This window comes from Lissotriton helveticus, chromosome 4_1, assembly GCF_964261635.1.
Source record: "Lissotriton helveticus chromosome 4_1, aLisHel1.1, whole genome shotgun sequence".
NCBI lineage: Eukaryota > Metazoa > Chordata > Amphibia > Caudata > Salamandridae > Lissotriton > Lissotriton helveticus.
Window position 1 is genome coordinate 1,734,374,684 of NC_136063.1, and position 23,646 is coordinate 1,734,398,329.

The 23,646-nt window shown below is 44.7% G+C and overlaps 1 protein-coding gene across 1 annotated transcript in view; it reads left to right on the forward strand.

Annotated features, from left to right (window-relative positions):
- The window catches only part of BTK (Bruton tyrosine kinase), a 531,602-nt gene that overhangs the window by 310,476 nt on the left and 197,480 nt on the right, over positions 1–23,646 (forward strand). Inside the window, exons 7-8 of the mRNA XM_078685905.1 lie at positions 19,429–19,496; positions 19,624–19,802. Of these exons, the coding sequence (XP_078542031.1) occupies positions 19,429–19,496; positions 19,624–19,802 (247 nt within the window). The remainder of the gene's footprint in view (positions 1–19,428; positions 19,497–19,623; positions 19,803–23,646) is intronic.

The following is a 23,646-nucleotide window of genomic DNA, read 5'->3' on the forward strand; positions in this document are numbered from 1 at the left end:
TACTGAAGGGGGTTCCGTATCTAGCCAGACGGTAGCCAAACATAACCTCAGCACCGCCATTGCCGCGAAGAGCATAACCCGATTTGGGACTGTCAAGGCTTGCTTGCTTACTCCCAGCACAATAACTTGCGGCGTAAGGTCCACCTCAAATCCCAACATATGTTTCAGATAGTTGCTCACTTCTCCAACCAAACTTGCCAATTTGGGGCAAGTTGCAAACATATGGACGCTATCTGCAGCATGACAGCTGCAGCGTGGACAGTGAATCCCACATAGAGCCTCCCCATTTAAAGATCCGTGCTGGGGTAATGTATAGATTCATCCAAGTTTTAAAACATTGCACTTGTAAACTAGCCGAGAAGAAGGCGGTCTGACTTAGTAACAGAGAATCCTCACATTCCCCTACCCCTGCTTGTAGCTGTTCCTGTCAGTGATCAGTATGTTTCACAAGATCATCCTCCTTTAAGTTGCTAAGTAATTCATATAATTTAGAGATTGATGCTGGAGCCCCAAGAGCTGCCTCCAGTAAAGGAACTTTATGTCCCCTGATTGTTTTTCTAGATAGAAAGTCCCTGACTTGTAAAAACTTAAAGAAATTATTGTTTCCGACCCCAAATTTCTTCTTGATTATATCAAACAAGTAAATTGTGTCATCTACCATAAGATCACTAATATATCTGATGACCTTGTCTATCCATATTTTCATATACCCATTGTGAAAAATTTCCGGTAGTAAATCGTTATCACCTAAAGGGGTATGTCTATGTATCCTATTCATTTTCAATTTTTTTCCTTACTGCAGTCCAAATTTTGAATGCTCCCAGAAAAACCTTAAATCTTACTCTTTTGAAATACGCAAAGTCAATATGTCGCATCAAACACCCCTGGACGTTGTCCCCTAAAACGAACCTTTATATTGAACTGTAGCATGCTTCCTCTGTTGCTACACTCTCTTTTCCAAGTAATTCTGTCATATGCTGTAAAGCTATGGCCCAATAATAGATCTGAAGATCAGGGACGGTCCACACAACCCTGTCTTTAGATAGAGTCATATACTTTAACGCTCTACGGGGCCGTTTCCCTGCCCACAAGAATTTTGAAATTAATTGATTAAACGCGGAGAACCAGCCCTTATTAATTTTCACAGGGATAGATCTAAAAAAAAGATAGAATTTTAGGCAAAAACAACATCTTTAAAACATTACATCTTCCCAAGAGTGTGAGATAGGGACAGTTCATTCTATCAAAGTCAGTTTTAGACGTATGGAGCAGAGGCTCCAGATTGCTTTGTACAACTTCATCCATGTTAGCAGAGATCTCCACCCCAAGATATCTAGCATTTCCCACTAAACGAGTATCATTCATGTCTGCTCTGAAATTCTTCACAATCAGTGACTTGTTCCTATTAAGAAAATAGCCTGATATTTTACCAAAGTTGAGAGCCTCCTTTTCTACCTCCTTAATAGTTTCCGATGGATTAGCTGTAATTATAGCAAGATCATCAGCGTAGGCTAACAGCTTTGTATCCCCACCAATGCATTGAATGGCCTGTATCCTATTGTTCTTAATAATTTTACAAATTTAAGGGTCTATATATAATGCTAATAATAATGGTGAGCAGGGGCAACCTTGCCGTGTGCCCCGTGCAATCTTTATTACATCAGATGTGGCCAACATCAAGGCTATCCTGGCTACAGGAGCCTGGTACATACACTTAATAGCTCCAATAAAACCTTTTCCCCAGGCCTTTCCTTTCCATGATAAACCATAGAAAGGGCCAGGAGACCCTGTCAAAAGCTTTTTCCGCATCGAGAAAAATTGCGGCCATTGGGTCTCCTGACACCTTTGTATAGTCAAAGAGCATAATTATACAACGGATATGCTCCGTCGTGCCCCTCCCTGGTACGAGTCCTGTTGTTTTTTTAATGCTGCGATAAAGTTGCTGTCCTTATTATGACTACCTGATGGGGTTGACCCATCAGCTTCTAGTAAGGAGAGTGTTGTGAGGATTTCTGCTACAATGTCATCTCCTCAGCTTAGACCTTGGTTGTCGTCCATGGTCAGGGTGGGGTAGGAACCTGCTCATGGCATCTGAAGGGGTCCTAAAGGAAAAGGGGGGGATCTGGGCTGAGGTGAGATAAGGGCTAATTTGTTGTGCAAAAGAACAAGCAGAAGGTGTCCCACGGCAGAGCCTCCGTAGATGAAGTTAGCTCCCCATCTCACACCAAGGGATGTCAACATTTAATGCTCAGTACTTACAGTGTCTAGTGTGCTCATTAAGCGGTAGCCTGCCCCTCCCTGCCACTGTTGAGGAGAGCCAGGGAGCACAGAGGGCTGTATTTGTACCAGACTGAGCAGCCTTCATTACTCACAACTGGGGAGCCTAGTTGCAGGAGCCAGTCTGAAAGGCTGACCTGCACTAGTGCCTTGGTGAGAATCCATCACCATGTTGTAGAGGTCTGGCCCTGTTAATGTTTCCTAAGAAATTAAGGTAATAGTCTCTCAAGGTTGCTGAGGTTCGACGGTGTCGAAAGTCTGTAGTGACACTCAATGTGAAATCTTACTGCTGAGGTGGGGTTACCCACGAGGCTCAGTGGTCGAACTAGAGAAAGGGAAGTCTCCCTCCTAGGGTGGTTCAAGGCAGGGAGTGGCCGCCATCTTGTGGGCAGTCCAGGGGCCATTCGCTATGGCTATTAGGTACCATTGTACTTAAACAGCTAAATCACAGGAAATGTATGTCCTAAATCAGACTTATAAAAATATGAAAAAGCCAAGGGGCATCTGTGCAATAGCTAACAGATCACTCAATCATTATTTCAGCAAGCTGCCTTAAAATAACAAATTAAAATGGTACAAGTACGATAAAAACAATATATAAATATATGATAAAAGCAATCAATATAAAATTCAGTCAAGTATAAAAAAAAACACACTAAAAAAGAGAGCAGCAAGATGGAAACATTTCAAAATACATCACTTTCAATTCACCAACCTTCCAGAATTATCTAAAGTCTAGGTTCCTGCTTTAGTTAAAATGCTGTGCAAATTCAAGCAAGGTGGCAAGTCATTCCCACAGTCATAAAGTGCAACAATGACAAGAAAAAAAAGCAAATAAGTAGCAGCACAATACTAAATAAGCAGGGAGTTAACATTATATTGGCTCTATCTCAGTAACATTAGATATGGCAGACTATGTTTTTGCCTGATGCGCCACATAAGGCATAAAAAAAACTAGAAACAGCAAAAACTATTAGTTGACTTGTATCAGTTTTGCATAATCCTGTAGGCTTCCATAGTATGTCTAGTTCCTAAACCGCGACATAGCGGAGTTAACCATTTAGCCCTAAGGTTTGTTTACACAGTACAGAAAAAAAGAGTATGTACCACCATTTCAGGTGAACTTCCATAGGACAGGCATGCCCGCTCAGTTGGTCTTGTGGGGTGGGCCAAACTAGCTGTAAATGAGTGCAGTGGCAGAGACCCGAGTCTAAATTTTGGCTTTCAATCTCCTCACTATTGAAGAGCTACGCACTTTATGGGCTAAGGTGAAATCGGGATCACCTGGAGACCAGGTTTCTCCTATGGTGCTGGAGCGCGAGATGGACTGCACCACAGTATCTCAACATGTCTTTTGCTAGTGGTCTGGTGCCCATGGGATGAAAACATGTCATGATAGTGCCTTTTTTTTAAAAAAAAACACTTTTCACCCAAAAACACCTGAAAACTTTAGGCCCATATCTCTTCTTGCTTTTCTCTCTAAACTAGCTGAAAAGCAGATTCATTTCCAGCTGATATACTTCATTGAACCTCAGAATCTATTGCACGAGACTCAATCCTGCTTCCGCCCGCAGTACAGAACAGAATCAGCGCTGTTATGGGCTTCTGAATCTTTCAGATTGATTGTGTATAGTAACAGTACTGCTGTACAAATTATGTTAGACTTAATGTGTGGCATTTGATACTGTGTCTCATGGCCTTAGCCTAGAACTGTTGCAGAACTGTGGGATAACTGGGCCAGCTCTCTGTTGGCGGTCCTCCTTCCTCTAGTACCTCAGCTTCCAGGTGGTCTCAAAACCTTTCACTTTGAAGGGCTTTCCACTGCAGCAGGGGGTGCCACAGGGCTCTGCTTTGAGCCCTACCATGTTCAACCTTTACATGCACCCCCCTAGCAGATGTTACCGAGGGTCATGGTTTTAATATTGTATCTTATGCCGATGGCACTCAGCTCATCATTACCCTCTTACAGGATGAGGAAGCCACCGCAGCTCGACTTTGATCTTGTCTGATGGAGCTGGCAGAGGTCAACGGATGGTCGGTGGTATAATGTTAGGGATACTGGTGCTACAAGGGTTATATCACAGAATATCTAAAATAAGAAGACACTGTATTGCTTCAACGGTGCTGTAGGGTAGAGAGAACCACCAGCCTCTCCAAGACTTGTGGCCTGAGCTACAAATACACGAAATTGCAATCCCCAGCACACGTTTCTCTTATTAAAAAAATGACAGTAGTAGAATATGTAAGTCCACTTAATCACAAAACAAACATAGTAATGAGGTTCTTCGCTTCTTTTATCCTTTTTTCTCTTTTTCTTTTTTTATTTGTATAAGTTCTTAGCCAGCCAACAGTTGTTTCGTCGCCACAGTGGGAATATAAACCAGTGACTTTTTCAAGGCTAAGTAAAAACACAGAATAAATAGCAGCCAATGTCATGAAGTCCAGATATTTGGTAAAACAAAAACAAATCGCTCAAAGCCTGTCACTGTGCCTGTGTCTGGTGGTGGAGACCTAATTGTAAGCATCAGGCAGTATAAAGCACTGTGTAACAAATTAAAAGTCTTATTATAAAATATCTCAAAATTGTGGAAAACAGAAGGTTTTCTACTCCGATAGCAAAGGAAAGTACAGAGGTGTTAATGAAGTGCGTATACACTGGGTGTGCATATAGCTGCTACATGGAAACTCAATCACCATTACTCCATACCCCATGTTCTGGCAACGGTCAAGACAATGCCGTGACACACTCACTTTTGTAAAGAACCACCCATGTTACCAACTTCATGAGTACTACAGAAATTAGCACACACCTCTAATGTCACTTGTCCTAATCTGTCTATACACAAAGAAAGGAATAACTTATAATGTGATTAGAAAGGCTACCAACATAAGTGATCTCACGAAACTCAAGAACCATTTCATCATCCGCTCTCACTCAGCAACCTACTTAAATAGTGGTGATAATGCCAACCCACAAGATACGTCGGCGAAGATATTCGTATTTTAGGCTCTTATCTTCCAATATTCGTCCACTGACCCAACCAAAATCTCGGTCTGTCGTCTGAGAAAAAACATTATTTATCTGCTGAGCCTATTATTTATCCAGAAAGACAGCTGAATAGGGTTGAGAGAAAATTCAGATAATGGTGCTCTACCTGAAGTAAACGTTACAAAATGTAAGAAGAAGAGTTCAGATGCGTGGTGCGTTCAGAGCGAACGGAGACCCTAAAACCGTTCAAGACAATCAGAGATTCTCATAAACTTATAACAACTAAGCTCTCGCAACCACAAAACAGTGTGACAATTAAGACAAAAGTGACCATAGAAGTAACAGAAAGCAGCAGATCTCTATGTTCGTGTTCTTTATCCAAAGGGATGTTTATTTGAATCCACAATCAGCCTCAATCAGCCGACACGTGTTTCATCGTGTTGAAGTGGAGTCAACACGACTCTTCAGGGCTGGTAGAGAATTTTAGTTAAAATTCCGTCGATGGGGATTTATTTTGAGCAAGTAGATCGATATATCCTGAAAGAATGATTGACGGGTATGTCAAACTGTAATTGGCATAGACAACCCTGGTAACGGGTATGAAGTCTAAGTAATCACGAAGTTGTATCGGACTGTCAGCAATGCTGTTCGTTTATTCCAAAATGAAACTAAACACATGTGTGTGTTTAGCCAAAACCGGGAGGGGATCCGAAAGTCTGATCGGTTAGAAGTTGTGTGCACTTCTCCGTAAGTGAAAGCGTGCTGCCGCGCGGTATCCCTCCTCTGTGTGTTCCCGGTCGCCGTGTTCCAAGAACGACCGGGAACACACAGAGGAGGGATACCGCGCGGCAGCACGCTTTCACTTACGGAGAAGTGCACACAACTTCTAACCGATCAGACTTTCGGATCCCCTCCCGGTTTTGGCTAAACACACACATGTGTTTAGTTTCATTTTGGAATAAACGAACAGCATTGCTGACAGTCCGATACAACTTCGTGATTACTTAGACTTCATACCCGTTACCAGGGTTGTCTATGCCAATTACAGTTTGACATACCCGTCAATCATTCTTTCAGGATATATCGATCTACTTGCTCAAAATAAATCCCCATCGACGGAATTTTAACTAAAATTCTCTACCAGCCCTGAAGAGTCGTGTTGACTCCACTTCAACACGATGAAACACGTGTCGGCTGATTGAGGCTGATTGTGGATTCAAATAAACATCCCTTTGGATAAAGAACACGAACATAGAGATCTGCTGCTTTCTGTTACTTCTATGGTCACTTTTGTCTTAATTGTCACACTGTTTTGTGGTTGCGAGAGCTTAGTTGTTATTATTTATCCAGAGCTCAAGGTATAGCGCCTCCTAAGTATGACGCTAGAATTTAGGCCAAAACACTACACCCGTTTAAAGTTAGTAATATAATACGCTCAACAGAGCCAAGTTTCCCTAATACTGCTTACGATCATCTTCCGATTTAACAGCCGTCACATGGAGTATTAAAAAGCCAAATCTGTCCCTCCAATCATGAATATCACGCATCCACTCTGATTAGATCACCACCAATTATTTCTTACCGTGTGTGCTGTCGCAAAGTTCACCAATACGTTCTGGTTACTGTTCCTCCAGTACGAGGCGTTCTGAACCGCTTCCACGTTTAAATACTATTGCACGAATCCTGTGGGTCCGAAAACAAATGACGGACACCCATGCCACAGGTTAGCCCGGGCGCCGTATTAGTCCACCTAGAACTTTAAGATCCAAAAAGGATATAATTCTAATGGTCGCAGCATAAACTTTCCACGGCCCCCAATATGTGACTCCATCTGATATTGGCGTCCCTTATTCCAAGCACAAGTTCCACATCCGTTATACAGTCAATGCTAAATAAGTCTATCTAATCCATATAAAAAGCCAAATGATCCGCACAATGGTCGCTCACAATATGCACCATATTAGTCTCCCTAAGGTGCATGGTAAAGGTGATATTTCATTTCAAAGATTGACGGCCCTTACTTAGTTCTGACCCAAATATTCATCCATCAGGCAATTGTCGTATCGACGTGCCTCACTCCCAAAGACATCCATCAGGCATTCCTGTGTACAACTAACGTGCAGTGCAGAGGATGTCCCAATAATGCCAGTCATACTCTCTACAATCTAGTAAGTGGCATTCCAATTCCAATTTCAGACTACTGAGTAAGGATGAGAAGATGTGTGTTGTGAATTTACAAATTGGGTAGCAATATGCACACCGGAAAGTATCACCTATTGAGGTCGGAACCTCTATGTCAGTGACTGGAAAATATAATGTTGCACTCCTCTGTTTAAACAAATTACTTAAAATATGTGCAGAAAATCAAAAAGGCAATACAGTTATTGGGCAAATAGGCAAGAAATGCATACATGAGTCCCAGGTCATATCCATTACATGTATAATCAATTTGGTATTATCTACCCAAAAAGTAGTGCAGTTCTTGATCCAGGTTCAGGCCTATTTCTGTACTCGGTAACCTCAATATCCAGGTGCCTCGCTTCTACGCAGCAATAATTCCCTATTACCACTCTTTGGGTGCCCCGGGGTGTACTCAATCTCATAGTACATAAGGTCTTTGTTCTTATTTTGGGAGGTGCACTGTGCAATGTGAGCTGCAATCGGGTACCTGACATTACCCTGCTTGACAACTCTCATATGTTCCCCAACTCTCTCCCGTAAGGTCCTAATCGTGCTCCCCACATACTTTTTGCTGCATCTGCACTCGATAATATAAACAACAAATCTAGTGCTGCAATTAATGTTAGACATGATTTTGTACATTTTGTCCCCAGGACAACTGAAGTGTGTTTGCTTGTTACAGGTTCACTTGCATGCAATGCAATGTCCACATCCATAAAATCCTATTGAGTGTGGTGTCAGACAATTGGTAGCTTGGGCTAAGCAGATTCCTGAGGCAAACACCCTTCTCTCATTGATAGAACCCGTAAGGGATCTGTCTTCCTTCAAAATATGCCAATGCCTGTTCAGACTGTGCACTAATACCCTAGATATGGTATTGTAATCAGTGACCATACGTACTTTTCCATCTTTCCTTTTCACATTAGTCCCCTCCCTCAAAGTGTTGGGTTACTTGATCATCCTGATCCTCTGTTTTGCTCTTTTAAGTGTGTGCCTCTCATAGTCACTTCTTCTGAAGCGGGCCATCATACCACTAAACCACTCCTACCTAGCGTTCTTGGAATGCCCCAGAACTCGTTAGTGACGCGTCGCGTCACATTGTACCTCTATGTCAATTCCCTGATGAAGGGCATATTAACAATGCCCGAAATGCATTGGACCCGCTTGTAAGACAGTGCTTGGATTCACAATGTTGAAAATGATCGTGAAATGATCAGAACAGTTTTTTGAAAAATAATGAACTTGATCATGAAATAAACATCAAAGCAAATTTGAATGAACATTGAATGAAAGTCTCTTTCTTGTTCCAAGAAAGGACAACCATTTTTGTGTGCCAATTAAGGGATGGGACTAGAGACCCTCTAGCCCTACTATTCAAATACTTTGTTCGACGTCGGAGGACCCTCGACGTCACCTTATTGAGCACCTATAAGCCTACAAACTAAAGCTTAACCTCTCTCATCATCAACAAGCTGTGCATCTATCTGCCATTCTGATATTTGTTCTCCAAAGATTATCAGAGACCATAACTTTGTACCTTTTTAATGCACTGATGATACGCAACTTCAATTTCCATTTGATAACAATTCAGAGGATACTAAACAAAAGTTTGCCGCATGCATGCGTGAAATCTCCAACTGGATGTCGAAGAATTTCCTCCAGTTGAATGCCAACAAGACTGAAATTCTCCTATTTGGTAAAGCCCAACTTCTCTGGGCCCCAGAGGGGTGGCCAATAGAGATAGGCCCCGCGCCTGTACCCACTTGCAAGGCAAAAAACGTAGGAGTGTTCATAGACCTCTCTCTCACCATGAAGGAGCAGGCGACAGCCGTGTCAGGTAGCTGTAAATCCAAAACCCTATCCTCTAGAGGGGAGGAATCCGGGAGGGCCGTACCCCTAGGGAGAGTCGAGAGTAGTGCATGCCTTATTTGGAGATATTGGAACTGCTCAGAGCTGGCCATTTCAAACTGTTGACGTAATTGGGAGAATGGCATGACGCTCCTGGACCTCCAAAGGTCTCCAATTCTGGAGATACCGATGGTGTCCCATTTGTCGAACCCCAAGGAGCGCGACAGCCGACCCAGCTGATCACAATGCCAGAGCGGAGTGGCTAGAGTAAGCTTGCCCTCTCAATCCAGGCTCTTAGTGGCGTCCCTCCATATTTGCACAGCATTTTTAGTCGGGCCGGACAAGATGTTTTTTTAGAGACTTTCTATACAGTGCGCCCGAAAACCCGCCCCCGGAAAGGAGCCACTGATCTATCTGAAATGCCGGGTCGTCATGCCGCTTGTAAGTGCAGTGGTTAATAGCCGGGAGTTGCGAAGCCCAGTAATACCTTTTCACGTCAGGGAGTCCAATGCCCCATCGAACAATCACAGTGTGAGCTTGCGTGTGGCAATGCGGGGTGCCTTACCCTCTCACAGCAGATCCCGCACTGTGTCCTCCAGTTCTTTAAAATATGACGGTGCAACCAGAAGGGGTGTGTTCTGCAACCCATACAGGAAACGGGGGAGGGACATCATCTTGAAGAGACCTGCCCGTCCCAGGAGGGTCAAGGGGAGCGATTTCAAGTGATGGACGTTGGATATAAAGCGCGCTAGCGGCGGCTGGAGGTTGGTGTCAAGAAAGCGCGTCAGGTCTTTAGATACCCAGATCCCCAGATATTTAAAGCCGTCAATGGCCTCAGTCAGCTGGCAGTCCCGGGGAAGTCGAGGCCTTTGCCCACTAAGGATGTAAAGTGCTAATTTGGACCAGTTGATCTTGTAGCCCGCAAACTCGCCAAAAATGTGAAATATGTCTATCACCACATTAAGAGATTTCGCCGGGGAGGCAAGATAGGGCAGGATATCATCTGCGTACAATTATATGCAGTATTCCCAACCATGTGTCCATTTGAGGCCACGAATGACGGGGTCTTGACGGATCCATGCCGCTAGGGGTTCCATGGCCAAGGCAAAAAGAAGCGGTGATAAGGGGCAACCCTGTCTGGTGCCCCTACCTAGAGAGAAGACAGGGGATTTCTGATTAGTTACTACCACCTGCGTCATTGGCTGGAAATATAACAGTCGCACCCACTTAGTAAATTCCGGACCGAATCCTAGCCTGTGAAGCACTGCAAACATGTATGGCCATTCAAATGGTGTCGAAGGCCAAAGCGGCATCCAATGGCACCACCATGACGTCTTCACTGATCGTTCTGCCCTGCAGAGCACTGCGTGCAGTCGGTGGAGGTTAAGAGATGTGTTTATTGCCGGCATAAACCCGGACTGGTCCGCGTGTATCAAGTGGAGAGAACCTGTAATGGACTAGTGGCAAGGACTTTGGCAAGGATCTTAGCCTCGCAGTTAAGGAGTGAGATAGGCCTGTAAGAAGAACACAGGTCGGCGGGTTTTCCCGCCTTGTGAATAACAACTATATTTGCCATTCTTTGATCCTCGGGAAGAATTCCCACCTCCTTACTCTCTTTATACATGGGAGTGAGAAAAGGGGTGGTCAAGCCTGCCATTATCATAAATAATTCTACGGGGATCCAATTAGGGCCGACGCTTCCCGCCCCCGCAGATCATGGATGGCCCTCTCTACTTCGGTTACCGTAATATCTCCTCCTCTGTTACAACTGGCATCCAAATAACACACAAGAGGGTAGAAGCCTCTTCTTCTGAATAGGTTGTGCTGGAAGAGTACAGGGAGTGGTAATATCTACCAAATATGTCTGCAATGTCCTGCGGGGCTGTGAGTCTGGAGTGGGAGTCAGTAGCAATTTCAGCCACAACGCGCCGAGCCCCCTCTCTGCTGTCAAGCCAGGCCAACAACTTGCCTGCCTTATCTCCTACATTGTAAATTCTACTAAGGGTAGCCCGATGTAGCGCCTTAGCCGCCTCCGTAGCGAGGTCTAAGAGTTCATTGGTTTTAATTCGAAACTGTTGGCGCACTACCTCTGAATCTTGCGATCTAACATCACTCTCCAACTCTAGGATCTGTTCCTCTATACGCGTCATGGCGTCCGCCTTCTCCTTACGCTGCCCTGCGATTTGTCCAAAACCGACCCCTTGAACAACCATCTTATAAGCCTCCCAGAGTGAGAGGGAGGGACTGGCTGAGCCCAGGTTTTCTTGGAAATACAGGTTTGTTTCAGTTAAGACCTTATCCCTGATAGGGGGAGTTGTGAGATACCAGGAGTTAAGCGGCGCCACATGGCCGACCATGGGTTCCCCTACTTCCAGTCTACACAGAACGGGGGAGTGATCCGAAATTCCCCTGGCCAAGTGTTGTATTTCTTTAACAGTGTGGAGATGGTGTGTGAGTGTGAGTACATTGTGCCATGGGGGCCCGAAAGATGTGTGTATTGGAGTTCCTCTGGGTGCAGACACCTCCAGACATCTGCCAATCCCAATGCACCTAAGAAGCTATGGATTTATTTACGGGATAATAGCAGGTCTTTTTGGGGCCAACGGTTCAGGGAGTCTGAGACAATGGAGTTAAAGACCCCCCCAATCAATAAGCGCCCGTCCAGGAGACCCAGGAGAAGGGCGCCAAGATCAATAAAGGCCTGCGTATGGAAGCCCGGTGGAATATATACTGAGACCAGGTTAAGGGTGGCTCCCTCCCAAGTTCCAGACAGTGCCACAAACCTTCCTAGTGGGTTCACGGACTGCATCAATCGTTAAGGGAAGGGATTTGCGAACGAGGATACCCACCCCCCGGGAGCCAGAGCCAAAGGCGGAGTGAGCGGCCAGTTGGAAACCCCATTGTGACAGGGCCTTACAGCCGTTGCCCAACAGGTGGGTCTCCTGGAGAAACACGACTTCAGACAAATGTCGCTTCAGAAATTGAAGAACCACTCCTCTCTTTATTTTGTCCCTCAGCCCATTCACATTCCATGAAAGCAACGTAAGTTTCTGCCTACCCGTAGTCCTCATCACTCGGCTTTGAAAATATAGGATATATCATTGAGGAGCAAGTCAAGGGGAAGTTAAGGAAGGAGTTCCTAACATTGCTAAGCTCTGAGATCAATGAAAGCGTTCTTAACACCGTTTCTACTGCAGTCAATATCTGAATCCAGAATGACAGGACGTGCCTGGACGACAATGGCACTCAGACCACCCAAACTGATAAAACATGCCCAAACAACAACCATTGCAAAACCAAAACCCAAATGCAGTTCCCTTCCCCCCACCCCACAGATCCATTCAACATTTCCTAAATCCCCCCACCCTGCATCCCTGCTCGGCGGTGACAAAAACCCCCACCCCAAACTAGCAGAGCGCCTATCGCCCACCCTTCCAAAAACTGACAGGGTCGTCTAGCCAGAACGATCCTTGGCCCAGAGAAATTTAGTTTAGTCAGTAACAACATTAAGAGCCCTACAGGTGTCTGATATGAACAGAACATCGGCGAGGTCCCACAGAATACCCGCTAATTCCCACATGTGAACAAGGAAAAAGACAAAAGTCAAGGTGAACAGGTTTACTTAGCCTTCTAGCCCACTACAGCAAATGTTTGACGCAGTTAGCGAAGTGAAGTCAATAGGCACAATCCTCTGTCAACATGGAATCACTCAACCTCCCAAAGTGAAAGATACAGACCAGTCATTCGGCACCTCCTGCTGCTTCAGTCGAATCATGGATTGGCGAATACCACCAGAAACCCAGGTGTCTCCATCCATTCTTCCACCCCAGGCCTGGTTGTTGAGGCAGCCCGCTGTGCGCCAACCCTCCAGCCAGTCCCAGGTCCCAGGTCTCTTCCGGGCTGGCAAAGAACCAAGATTTCCCCTCTGATTCCACCCTCAGCTTGGCCGGAAACATCATGGCATACTTCAAATCTTTGTCTCGGAGTGCTTTCTTCACTTTCAGGAAGCTCCGTTGCTGTTGCTGTACCTTGAGGGTGAAGTCCAGGAAGAAAGTGATGCAGCTATTTTGAAATTCCACTGGCAGGGCGGAGCGGGCACACTGCAGGATGGCATTCCTGTCGCGAAGTTGAAGATACTAGCTAGGAGTGGTCGCGGAGGGGCTCCAGGCCTCAGTTGACCTCCTGGTACTCGGTGCGCTCGTTCCACAGAAATGAAATTGGAGAGTCCCCTTGACTTGCGGTAAGAAGTGATCAGGTCTTCCACAAATAGGTCCGCCGATGGCCCCTCCGCTCATTCAGGTACTGCAATAATGCAGACGTTATTGGGTCTGGAGCGTCCCTCATAGTCATCCAACTGCGCTTCCAGTTTCGTGGCGTGTGTTTGCAGCTCTTCCATCTTTCTCTGCAGCGCTGACGTGTCTTCCACCAAGGAGGTCGCCTTGACTTCGACGTCTTTCAGTCACAAGTTCATGGAGCGCATATCTTCTCTGATGAGGGAAACTTCGGTGGATTCTGTATTTATACACGATTCCACTGACATTCGGACAGTGGTGATGGCTTCAAGGATATCATGCAGCATTGCCTCCTTCTGCTTCCCACCAGCTTCAGGTTTGTCAGGTGCAGACGACCACCCTTTGGGGCTAGCTCCAGGGTCACCCTCCCAGGCGTACTTCATCAATTTGGCCTGAAGAGCTGCCTTCGAACTGCAACTCCCCACCATGTTGCGCACAGATCCCTCCAACAGACTAGCTTGTGGCTGACGCCAGGCACTGCGCGGGATCACCAAAGTTCACCCCTTTACGCAATGCCGCCTTTCAATGGCCGGAGTTCTGGCAGCCAAAGTCACACATCCAGGACCCCTCCCAGCACTAGGATGTTGGCATATGTGTAGCAATTCGCACCAAGAACACGCCCTGACAATGTTTTGTGATCCAAGTTGAGAGGGGGGGTCCCCAACCATAGGTGCTCCACAGTGATAATCAGTGCTCCCCTGCAGGACGGTAATACTATGTACCCAAGTGTTCATTGGTGGCTGCAGTGATGCCCCGATGCAGCAAGCCTCTCATAAGGGGTGCCTCAGGCCAGAGAGTTGTCTCAGTCTCACACCCACTCACTTTCAGGGATAAATACTGTAAATGCGCAGCCGTGCTACTATTCCTCCTGCACGGTAGCGCACCGATCTCAGCCCTGTGGTTTCGGTATTTGAAGGGGTCACATTGAGGCCTGTCACGCAATTCGTAAGTCAGCGGGCCGCCATCCCCTTCCAGTCCCTTCAGGCGGTGTAACCGGCCCGATAGAGGCCAATGCTGAGGTCCATACCTGTGGGAGTGTTACGTGCCTGCCGGCCGGCTGGAAACCAACTCCCGGTTTTTCGATCAGACTCTGTGGGGGTCTGCTCGCGTGCGAGCCTCCACCCCGTGTCGTAGATGGTAGCGCCGATGGAAGTGCTCCGCCAGCAATATCTTCAGCCGATAGGCCTTGCGGTCTTGCCTCCGCTCTGATACGGCCCACCGTCGCAGACCTCGCCGTTTCCGCTCAGCGTCACAGTTCGGGCCGCGGAAGGCCCGAAATGTACAGTAGCCCTTCCAATGCTGAAATTTCGTTATTAGAGTCCCGGATAAAGCAAATTAGAGCAAATATGCAACGGATGTGTTCTCGGTTGGTGGAGCAGACAGATTAAGTGGCCATCTTATAGCTTGACTTGGCCACGCCCCAGATTGGACTACTGTAATGCTCTACTGGGTGTTGCGAATGAGGGAACACTAAATAGGCTCCAGGTGGTTCAGAATACGGCAGCACTTTTTGCCTTGAATCAACCATCGAAAAACTCCCTCTTTGCCACTACTAAAAAGCTTACATTGGCTTCCTATTCGTGGCCGAATAAAGTTTAAAATATGCTGTCTGACTCACAAAACCCACAATGCGAGCAGCCCTAGCTACATAACGGACTGTCTTGACCCTTACCACCCTAACAGACAGCTACGCTCCAGCGGAAAGGCGCTGCTTGTGGAACCCCGGGTTAATAAGATACGTACGGGTGGCAGAACCTTTGCCTATGTAGCACCTCGTCTGTGGAATAAACTTTCCCTGGCATTAAGGGTGTGTCCACATTTGTCCAAATTACATTTTTTTACTGAAAACTGAATTTTTTCAGTCAGACTAGCTCTCCACCCGCATATGTTATACTCTGCAGACAGCACAGAGACACCCCTGTAGGGGTGAATTCCTGCGCTCTATAAATACCTTATTCATTCATTCATTCATAAGATCCTTTGGAGGAAAGAAGAAAGACGCCTATATATGAGGTCATAGGGCAGGGTAAGAACCTCAAATGAGTCCGCCATACGATCCTGTTCCACTTGCCCAGTCCAAAACGTTTTTGTTAGGGTTACACATACAGTGCCGTTTCGCTAGCTTGTTCATTAAGTTAAAGTGCCCTTCTTCCTTGTATAAAAAAAACACTCCATAAAAGGATGATATTCCTACACTAATGCCAATAGTCGATAAAGACGGTAAGAATAAATAGGCCTGGTGGCAGTGAACAAAGTCTAGCTGCTTTAAATAGTTTAGTATATAAAATTTCCTCAATTTTTTCTAAAATTTGCTAAAAAGTATGACATGCATAGTCATCTATTTTGAGACGTTGTTGCATAAATTGGAGGACCAATTGTTTGGTTCCGGAAAGGTAACCATACAATGGAAAATGTCCATCCTAAAGCGAGTTAGAATCTACCTTTGCTTTTGGAGTGGCACATATCTAAGGTATAATTGCATGTCGTAACTGGTTAAAATAAGCTGGTTTCTTAAAACAAAGGGTTTAGACAGTTCTGCGGACAACCTGATATTCTCAAGATGATTCAAACAGTCAACCTTTAGTTCTTTCCTGTTTAGTTTGGCTAAACAATCAGGGTTGGTAAAGTATTCTAGGTGCCCCAGGTCCAGGCAAAAGCGCTTAATGTATGTTAACCACGGAATTCGGGCGTAGTGGTTCGAGTTTAAACAATCCCTGATGCCAACGCGATTTAAAAGGGTGTGCTCTGATTACCATATTTTGTGCCAGAGCAGAATCGGTTGGGTCTTGATAAGGTCAACCAGTAAAGAAACTCCCAACTCCACATGGCAGACAAAAGTTGGAGCGGATTTAGGGATGGCAAGTAGGTATCTTAGAAATTCATTCTCCACTAGTTGTATAGCCATAGAATTTCCGTAACCCCATATATGCCTGAACCATATAATGCTTTGCTAAGACATTTTGCCTTGTAAATGGTGAGCATTTCATGTGGTGGGTTAGTACCGAGTCTTATGCCAAAATTGCATAGGGCCACGCAGGCGCTTTTGAAAAGCAGCGCGCTTCTTTTAATTGCATGGCTCCAAGTGCCATCCTTGTCAAAGGGTACACCAAGATATGATAAAGTGTTGGTCTGTTAGATAATGTAATCCTTAATTCACATTGCCCGGCAGGTACCTGATTTCCTCCCACACTTCATTATGACTGTCTTGGTCTGGTTCACATGTAGATAGAGATCCTGTATATAGTTAACACAATCATTGAGTGCCGACTGGAGTTTGGGGTGTGCGCCAGCAAAACAGCATTGTCATCAAAGAGTAGAGCAGGCAAAGAGCGGTGTCCCACCTGAGCCAGATCTTTCGGAGGTACGGTCAAGGCACACCCTACATTATTAATGTAGAGTGAGAATAGAAATGGTGCGAGGACACAGCCCTGCCTCACCTCTCTTTCTATGCTGAACGGCTGGGTACATTAGCCGTTTATTCCATATTTAATTCTGGCCTTGGTTCCTGAGTACAAATCCCTCAAAAAGGCGATTATCGAGGGGTCTACTCCCATCTCAGTCATGATTACCCAAAGCTTTGAGTGATTTACACAGTCAAAAACGGAAGAAAGATCCACAAAACCCAGATGTAGATTTCAGCCTTTGATCTGTGTATATTTCCCTATTAGGATACTCAGGTTGAGAGGCACTGTTCAATGGTCCCCACCCCAAAGCGAAAAGCGTATTGAAGATCGTTCAACACCCCATTGGACTCAGCTCAGTCCTGCAGTCTACTCAAGATTATTCTGCCGACTATTTTAGCTAACAAATCGATCCGTGAGATCGTCCTATAGCAGCCAGGATTTTGTCGATCCCCTTTTTTATAGATGGGGACTATTGTCGATTCTGCCCATGTTGGGGGAAATTCTGAGGTGCAAGACACTTTTAAGACAATTGTTAGAATGGGCCCCCATAGCAGAATATTAGCTTTATATAGGTCCACTGGGTTGGCATCAGGGCCAGGTGCTTTACCCCCTTTACTGGCACGTATTGCCCAAGTCACTTTGTTTAGGGTAAATGGGGCAATACGAGGTGACTGTTCAAAATCTAAAGTGCTGTCAATCGGGAGACTGAGCAGCATAAATTGCAGAGAAATGTTTGACCCAGTCAACCTCAGGAATTGCGACCACTATCCCAGGTCCGCTATTTTCTCTCAGCGGGGCACAATTTACTATCCTCCAAAATGAATTGTTGTCATTCATACTATTTGCTTCACGCAATGCAGCCCATGCATCTTCTCTTAGCCTTAGTTTCCGCTAACGCAGAGCCTGCCTATATTCAGATCCACATTGCTGAACCCCAGCTCTACTCCTGGGGTTTCTAAGAAGAGCTTCTTTAAGCCTCTTGTTTGCCTTGGTGCAATGTGCATCAAACCAGACTTTGCTCGTCTTATTTATTTTAGATACAGATTGCAGATTCTCTTTTACAGACTTACTAATAACCAGGAACGATTTTATAATCTCCTTTGGGTGTGCGTTGTCATCTAAGCATATCTCGAAGGCATCCCCAGTATCTCAAATTAATTTTTCAAGGAAACCCTCAGAGTTAATCATGTGCCAGCACAGTGAGAAACCATTAAGGGTGGCTAATTCTAAGTCACCACTACAAGCCTCAGCAGGCGAATTAGAATATTTGCTTTCAATAGACTTATCAATTTGTACAGGTTGTGGGTAGTGATCACTTAATGGAGTGGAATGAGTTTTGAAATTAAAAACATGTGAGCTTAGATTGATAGAGGCTAAAACATAATTAATAATGCTGGAGTTATTACATCCGTTAAAAGTACATTTAAAAGGAGCATATGGAGAGGGCATTTCATTAGAAAAAGATAAGTCTAGGGCATCGATCAATTCATTTAACTTATCTTCATAGCTGTTATGATTAAAGTGCGAACTACTTGAACCTACAACACTATTCACACCACAAACTTTCTCAACGAGAGAGTTGAGGGTATAGATATTTTTAGTGACTCCGAAGATGAGTGATTGAATAGGTGGAAAGTATGGATAATGCATGGTCAATGTTTCTTGCTAAGGGTGGATTGTACGGGGTGGCAAGTTCGTCTCACAAAAGACTGGAGAGAAATGTAATGTTTCAATTGATGTTTCACTTTATTAAGATGAGCCACTTGGGAAAAAAACATGATGCATACTTTTCTCTACCTCTTATAGAAGTGCTGTATTATTGCATGTTCTTGAAAATGCAAATTCAAATAAATAAAAAAAGTTTGCAAAAAAAGTTATGTAATGGTATTTTATGTAATCTTATCTGTAATGTGCATAAGCTTAGAGCTTCTTGGTGCTGAGCTGTAAACATAGCACACCTGTGACCTTAAGAGAGTTAAAAAAGGAAATAATTAGTTGTTAAAAGTCAAGTTTTGTTCACTATACCAGTCCTGATACCATTAGCACTACCTCTTCATCCATTAGACAGGCTTTCTTGCTCAGACCTAAGTTTAAGCAAACATTAAATAGAGGTAGATTATTTCCCTCCTAGAACTTTGCCTGTCGGGGAAACTCCTACTCATCTCAATAGTTGAGGGTAATCACCCTCATCAGCAGGCAGGAGCAAACCATACTATAATGGACCCTTCCACAACTGACCCCGGATCTTCTTTGTTGTTTTCATCTTCTACTCTACTTTCTCTTTACTCTGCTTCTCTTGGAACCTTGCTATAGTGAATAATAAGCACTTTGCAGACACTTAAACTGATTTGGTGCTTTATAAAAAATACTATTCATTCTTCCTATGGAGAACAGTAAAAAAAAATCTGAACCTTCTTTTCTCTTTGACATTCTCAAGGTATAAAACCAGCGAGGTCCCATCGAAAGTCAAAAAAACCTCTTCCTCCGACTCCCACAGAAGACAAGGTAATTGTAGATGTTTTTGGGGAGCTTTTTGTTACTGTGACATAGGTAACCTAACAGATGAGAAGTGACCCGTTAGAACTTGTCCCATTTTCGAAGTCTTTACCATTTCCCTGTTGTTACCTTTGAGGTAAAGGTGAACAGACGTCCGCCCCCAGAGCCTCCCCAACCAGAAGAACTGAAGAAGGTGGTGGCTCTCTATGACTACACCCCCATGAATGCCAACGACCTCCCACTGCAGAAGGGTGAGGAGTATCTCATTCTTGAAGAGGGCAACCAATCGTGGTGGAGAGCCCGTGATAAAAATGGGTGAGAACCAGTAATTACACTGTGTACTATTTACAAAAATACTCATTTTCATATCCAGCTGTGAGATATGATATTTTAAAAGCATAGACTTCATGCACCCATGTACTAGGCAATTTTATACAAGACAATAAAACCTTCCAATTAAAAAAACACATTTTCTGTTATGGTTTATATTGTGATAAAACTTGGAATGGGTGGGTAAAGGGAAGTGCTTTTTCCTACTGGGTTTTTAAAACATTAATGCAGAGTACGGGGGAAGATTGCAGAAGGAACCAGATTACTGGGCAAGACACCGTTGAGACACCTGCGAGGAAGCAGAATGATGTATTTCAGGACAGGAAGGAGGATGAAACCTGGGACGAGTCAGGAATGAGTGACTGTAATCATCTAATTGGTGTTTCTGCAGGGAGTAGCTAGAGTGAGTGTGTAAGTAGTGGAAGTTTCTGGGCTGGTAAAATGAGTTCTGTCTCACAGGAAACTCATACGGGTGCTGACGGGGAGCTGCCCGTGGATCCAGAAGCAGTGGAATCCGCCAGCTCTACTATCAGAGCCCCCAAAACATGGGTTGACTCTCTGATAGGATTTGGTGATCCACCCTGTTGACACGAGTACTTCCGACATTTTGAGGCCATTCAATCACAACTCAAATGAAAGAATATTTGTAGATTGCTAAAGACCCAATGTGAGGGAATTCAAGCATTTAGCATAAACACTTAGAAAACCAAAGATGGCGAATTCTCATATCGACTAGCGCATGCAAGAAATGGACAGTTGTTAAACATAAAGAGATTTTTATTTTATTCTCAAAACTAGGCAGATCGTAGTCAAATCAATATAGTAAGTTGGTGCAAAGTCTTTGGCATTCACAAAAATCCTTTGCCTACAGTGGAATCTCACTTGAATTTCGTAACCACCAAAAGAGCCTTGTCCTGAGAGTAAAGTTTTTACAATGTGATGTAGCTGAAACTTCTTCAAAGAGAGACAGACGTTTCCATTTAGAACCTCATGAATCAGATACATAGCCTCCTAGGCGATTCTACACATGACTGGAAGATAGCGAATAGTAATACAAACTGGTGCCATGGGCATGTGATGAGTATTTATGGTCACCATTTGAGACTCCTAATTCTGTAACACCTGTAGGTCATGTAGAATACGTACTGAGAAGTCAGCATAAGGCATCTTTCCGCAGTTAAGCTTGACTCCAATGACGTCTTATGCTACCACCATCATATTGCTGGGACAAGAACAGAATGCAAAGAAAAACAAGCATTTGCAAAGCAATAAGTCTCGTAGAATCGCCTCCTAGGCGATTCTACACATGACTGGAAGATAGCGAATAGTAATACAAACTGGTGCTATGGGCATGTGATGAGTAGTTATGGTCACCATTTGAGACTCCTAATTCTGTAACACCTGTAGGTCATGTAGAATACGTACTGAGAAGTCAGCATAAGGCATCTTTCCGCAGTTAAGCTTGACTCCAATGACGTCTTATGCTACCAGCATCATATTGTTGGGACAAGAACAGAATGCAAAGAAAAACAAGCATTTACAGAGCAATAAGTCTCGCAATTGCGGGATTTTGAGCTATTGGCCTCGTCAATGGCAATGCCTTTTATAAGATTAAAAGGCATTGCCATTTATAATACCAATAGGTCAAACTTTGGCAAAAGTAAGACCTATTGCATTGTAGAGCATGGTGTCCGTGAATCGGGCGCCGTGCTCACTAATAAAGTTAAGGGGAAAAAAACAGCACAGTGTCCCTGAAGAGGGCGCCACGCTCCACATTATAGCTAAAACAAAAAAAATGAAACTGATCGCGGTGTCCTTAAAGCGGGTGCCAAGCTCAGCATGGAAATGTATAATAATTTTAAAAAGGCAAAATAACAAAGCCAATGTGCCGTGAGTGCTTAAGGGATAGGGGGCAGACACATTAAAAGTTAAAGCGGCACAGCGCTCTATAGGAAAATCAACCATTGTCCTCATTAGTGAATAAAGAAAATAGTGCTCACCCACTAGATAAAGCATGCCATGTAACGAGCGAAGTAAAAGGTCCAGTCCTTATGGGCGGTAACAAATGGAGACAGGGCGGTACCAAGGCGTTACTAACAAGCCTCATAATGAATCTTAAGCCAGCAATTACCAAGGACAATGACAACCGCCAATGAAAAATATGGGAGGAGTGTGGGCGAGGCTTCCATAGCATACTCTACTACAGCATGCCTCACAGAGTGAGCAGTGGATGCTCGCTGCTGCTAGGCTAGACCTAAAAAATAAAAGAACAAGGATTGCATAAAAGCATTCATCACAGCCTCCAAGGATATTGGAGGGTTGAAATACACTGACTTTTATCACAATTTTTAAAACTGTAGACCTTTCAAGTAGGGGGTGGTTGGGCAGTGTGGTGAATTACTTTTATGGTTACACGGCATAGCACAAAGTATAAACTCAGTATCAGCATTGTTATAAGCTAATACATTTGATTTCAACCCTGCTCAAACTTAAGAATTCTAGGGAATCATATCAAAGAAAAAATAACATAAGGTGCAAGGACCACCTAAGTTTCCATGTTCCAGACAGTGACCCCAGTACCTAGTTCAACTAGTGCTCATCGTGCCGAAATATCACATAGACGTTGATGCATGAGGAAGCCAATTATCAATTTCTTGGTTTCCTCGACCTTTTCTAAAATAAAACACTGTATTAAAAATAACCGAAAGATAACTGATTGTTGTGTTTAGTCACCACGATGAATGTCACGATGACAACTAGACTGATCCATCACAAGGCTATTCATACGAGTATAAGGCATGGCTTGGCAGTTCGGGCTGGACTGTTCCCACGAGGCACATAGTCAGACTGATTTGCATATGGCCATGTCTGAACTGGGGTGGCAGAGTGGGCTAAAGAACGGTGATAGATAAAACCCAGATCTGTTGACTGGGTGTGAGTGTTTGATTGGTTCAGATGCTCCGTCCATCACCACCCCCTTTTGTACCACTTTGTTCGCCATGAAGTTGGCAGGGTATGCTCAGACGTGAGTCCCTTGCTCACTTTGCCACTGGATTCAAGCAAGCCGGGCTGAAGACAGCTGAAATGCCAGAAACCGGTCCTCGGAAGCTTGTTTCCGGTCCAGGGAAGGCATGGCTTGGCAGTTCGGGCTGGACTGTTCCCATGAGGCACAGGGTCAGACTGATTTGCATATGGCCATGTCTGAACTGGGGTGGCACAGTGGGCTAAAGAACGGTGATGGATTAAACCCAGATCTGTTGACTGGGTGTGAGTGTTTGATTGGTTTAGATGCTCCGTCCATCACCACCCCCTTTTGTACCACTTTGTTCGCCATAAGTTGGCAGGGTATACTCAGACGTGAGTCCCTTGCTCACTTTGCCACTGGATTCAAGCAAGCCGGGCTGAAGATGCCTAAAATGCCAGAAACCGGTCCTCGGAAGCTTGTTTCCGGTCCAGGGAAGGCATGGCTTGGCAGTTCGGGCTGGACTGTTCCCATGAGGCACAGGGTCAGACTAATTTGCATATGGCCATGTCTGAACTGGGGTGGCAGAGTGGGCTAAAGAACGATGATGGATTAAACCCAGATCTGTTGACTGGGTGTGAGTGTTTGATTGGTTCAGATGCTCCGTCCATCACCACCCCCTTTTGTACCACTTTGTTCGCCATACGTTGGCAGGGTATGCTCAGACGTGAGTCCCTTGCTCACTTTGCCTCTGGATTCAAGCAAGCCGGGCTGAAGATGCCTGAAATGCCAGAAACCGGTCCTCGGAAGCTTGTTTCTCGGTCCAGGGAAGGCATGGCTTGGCAGTTCGGGCTGGACTGTTCCCAT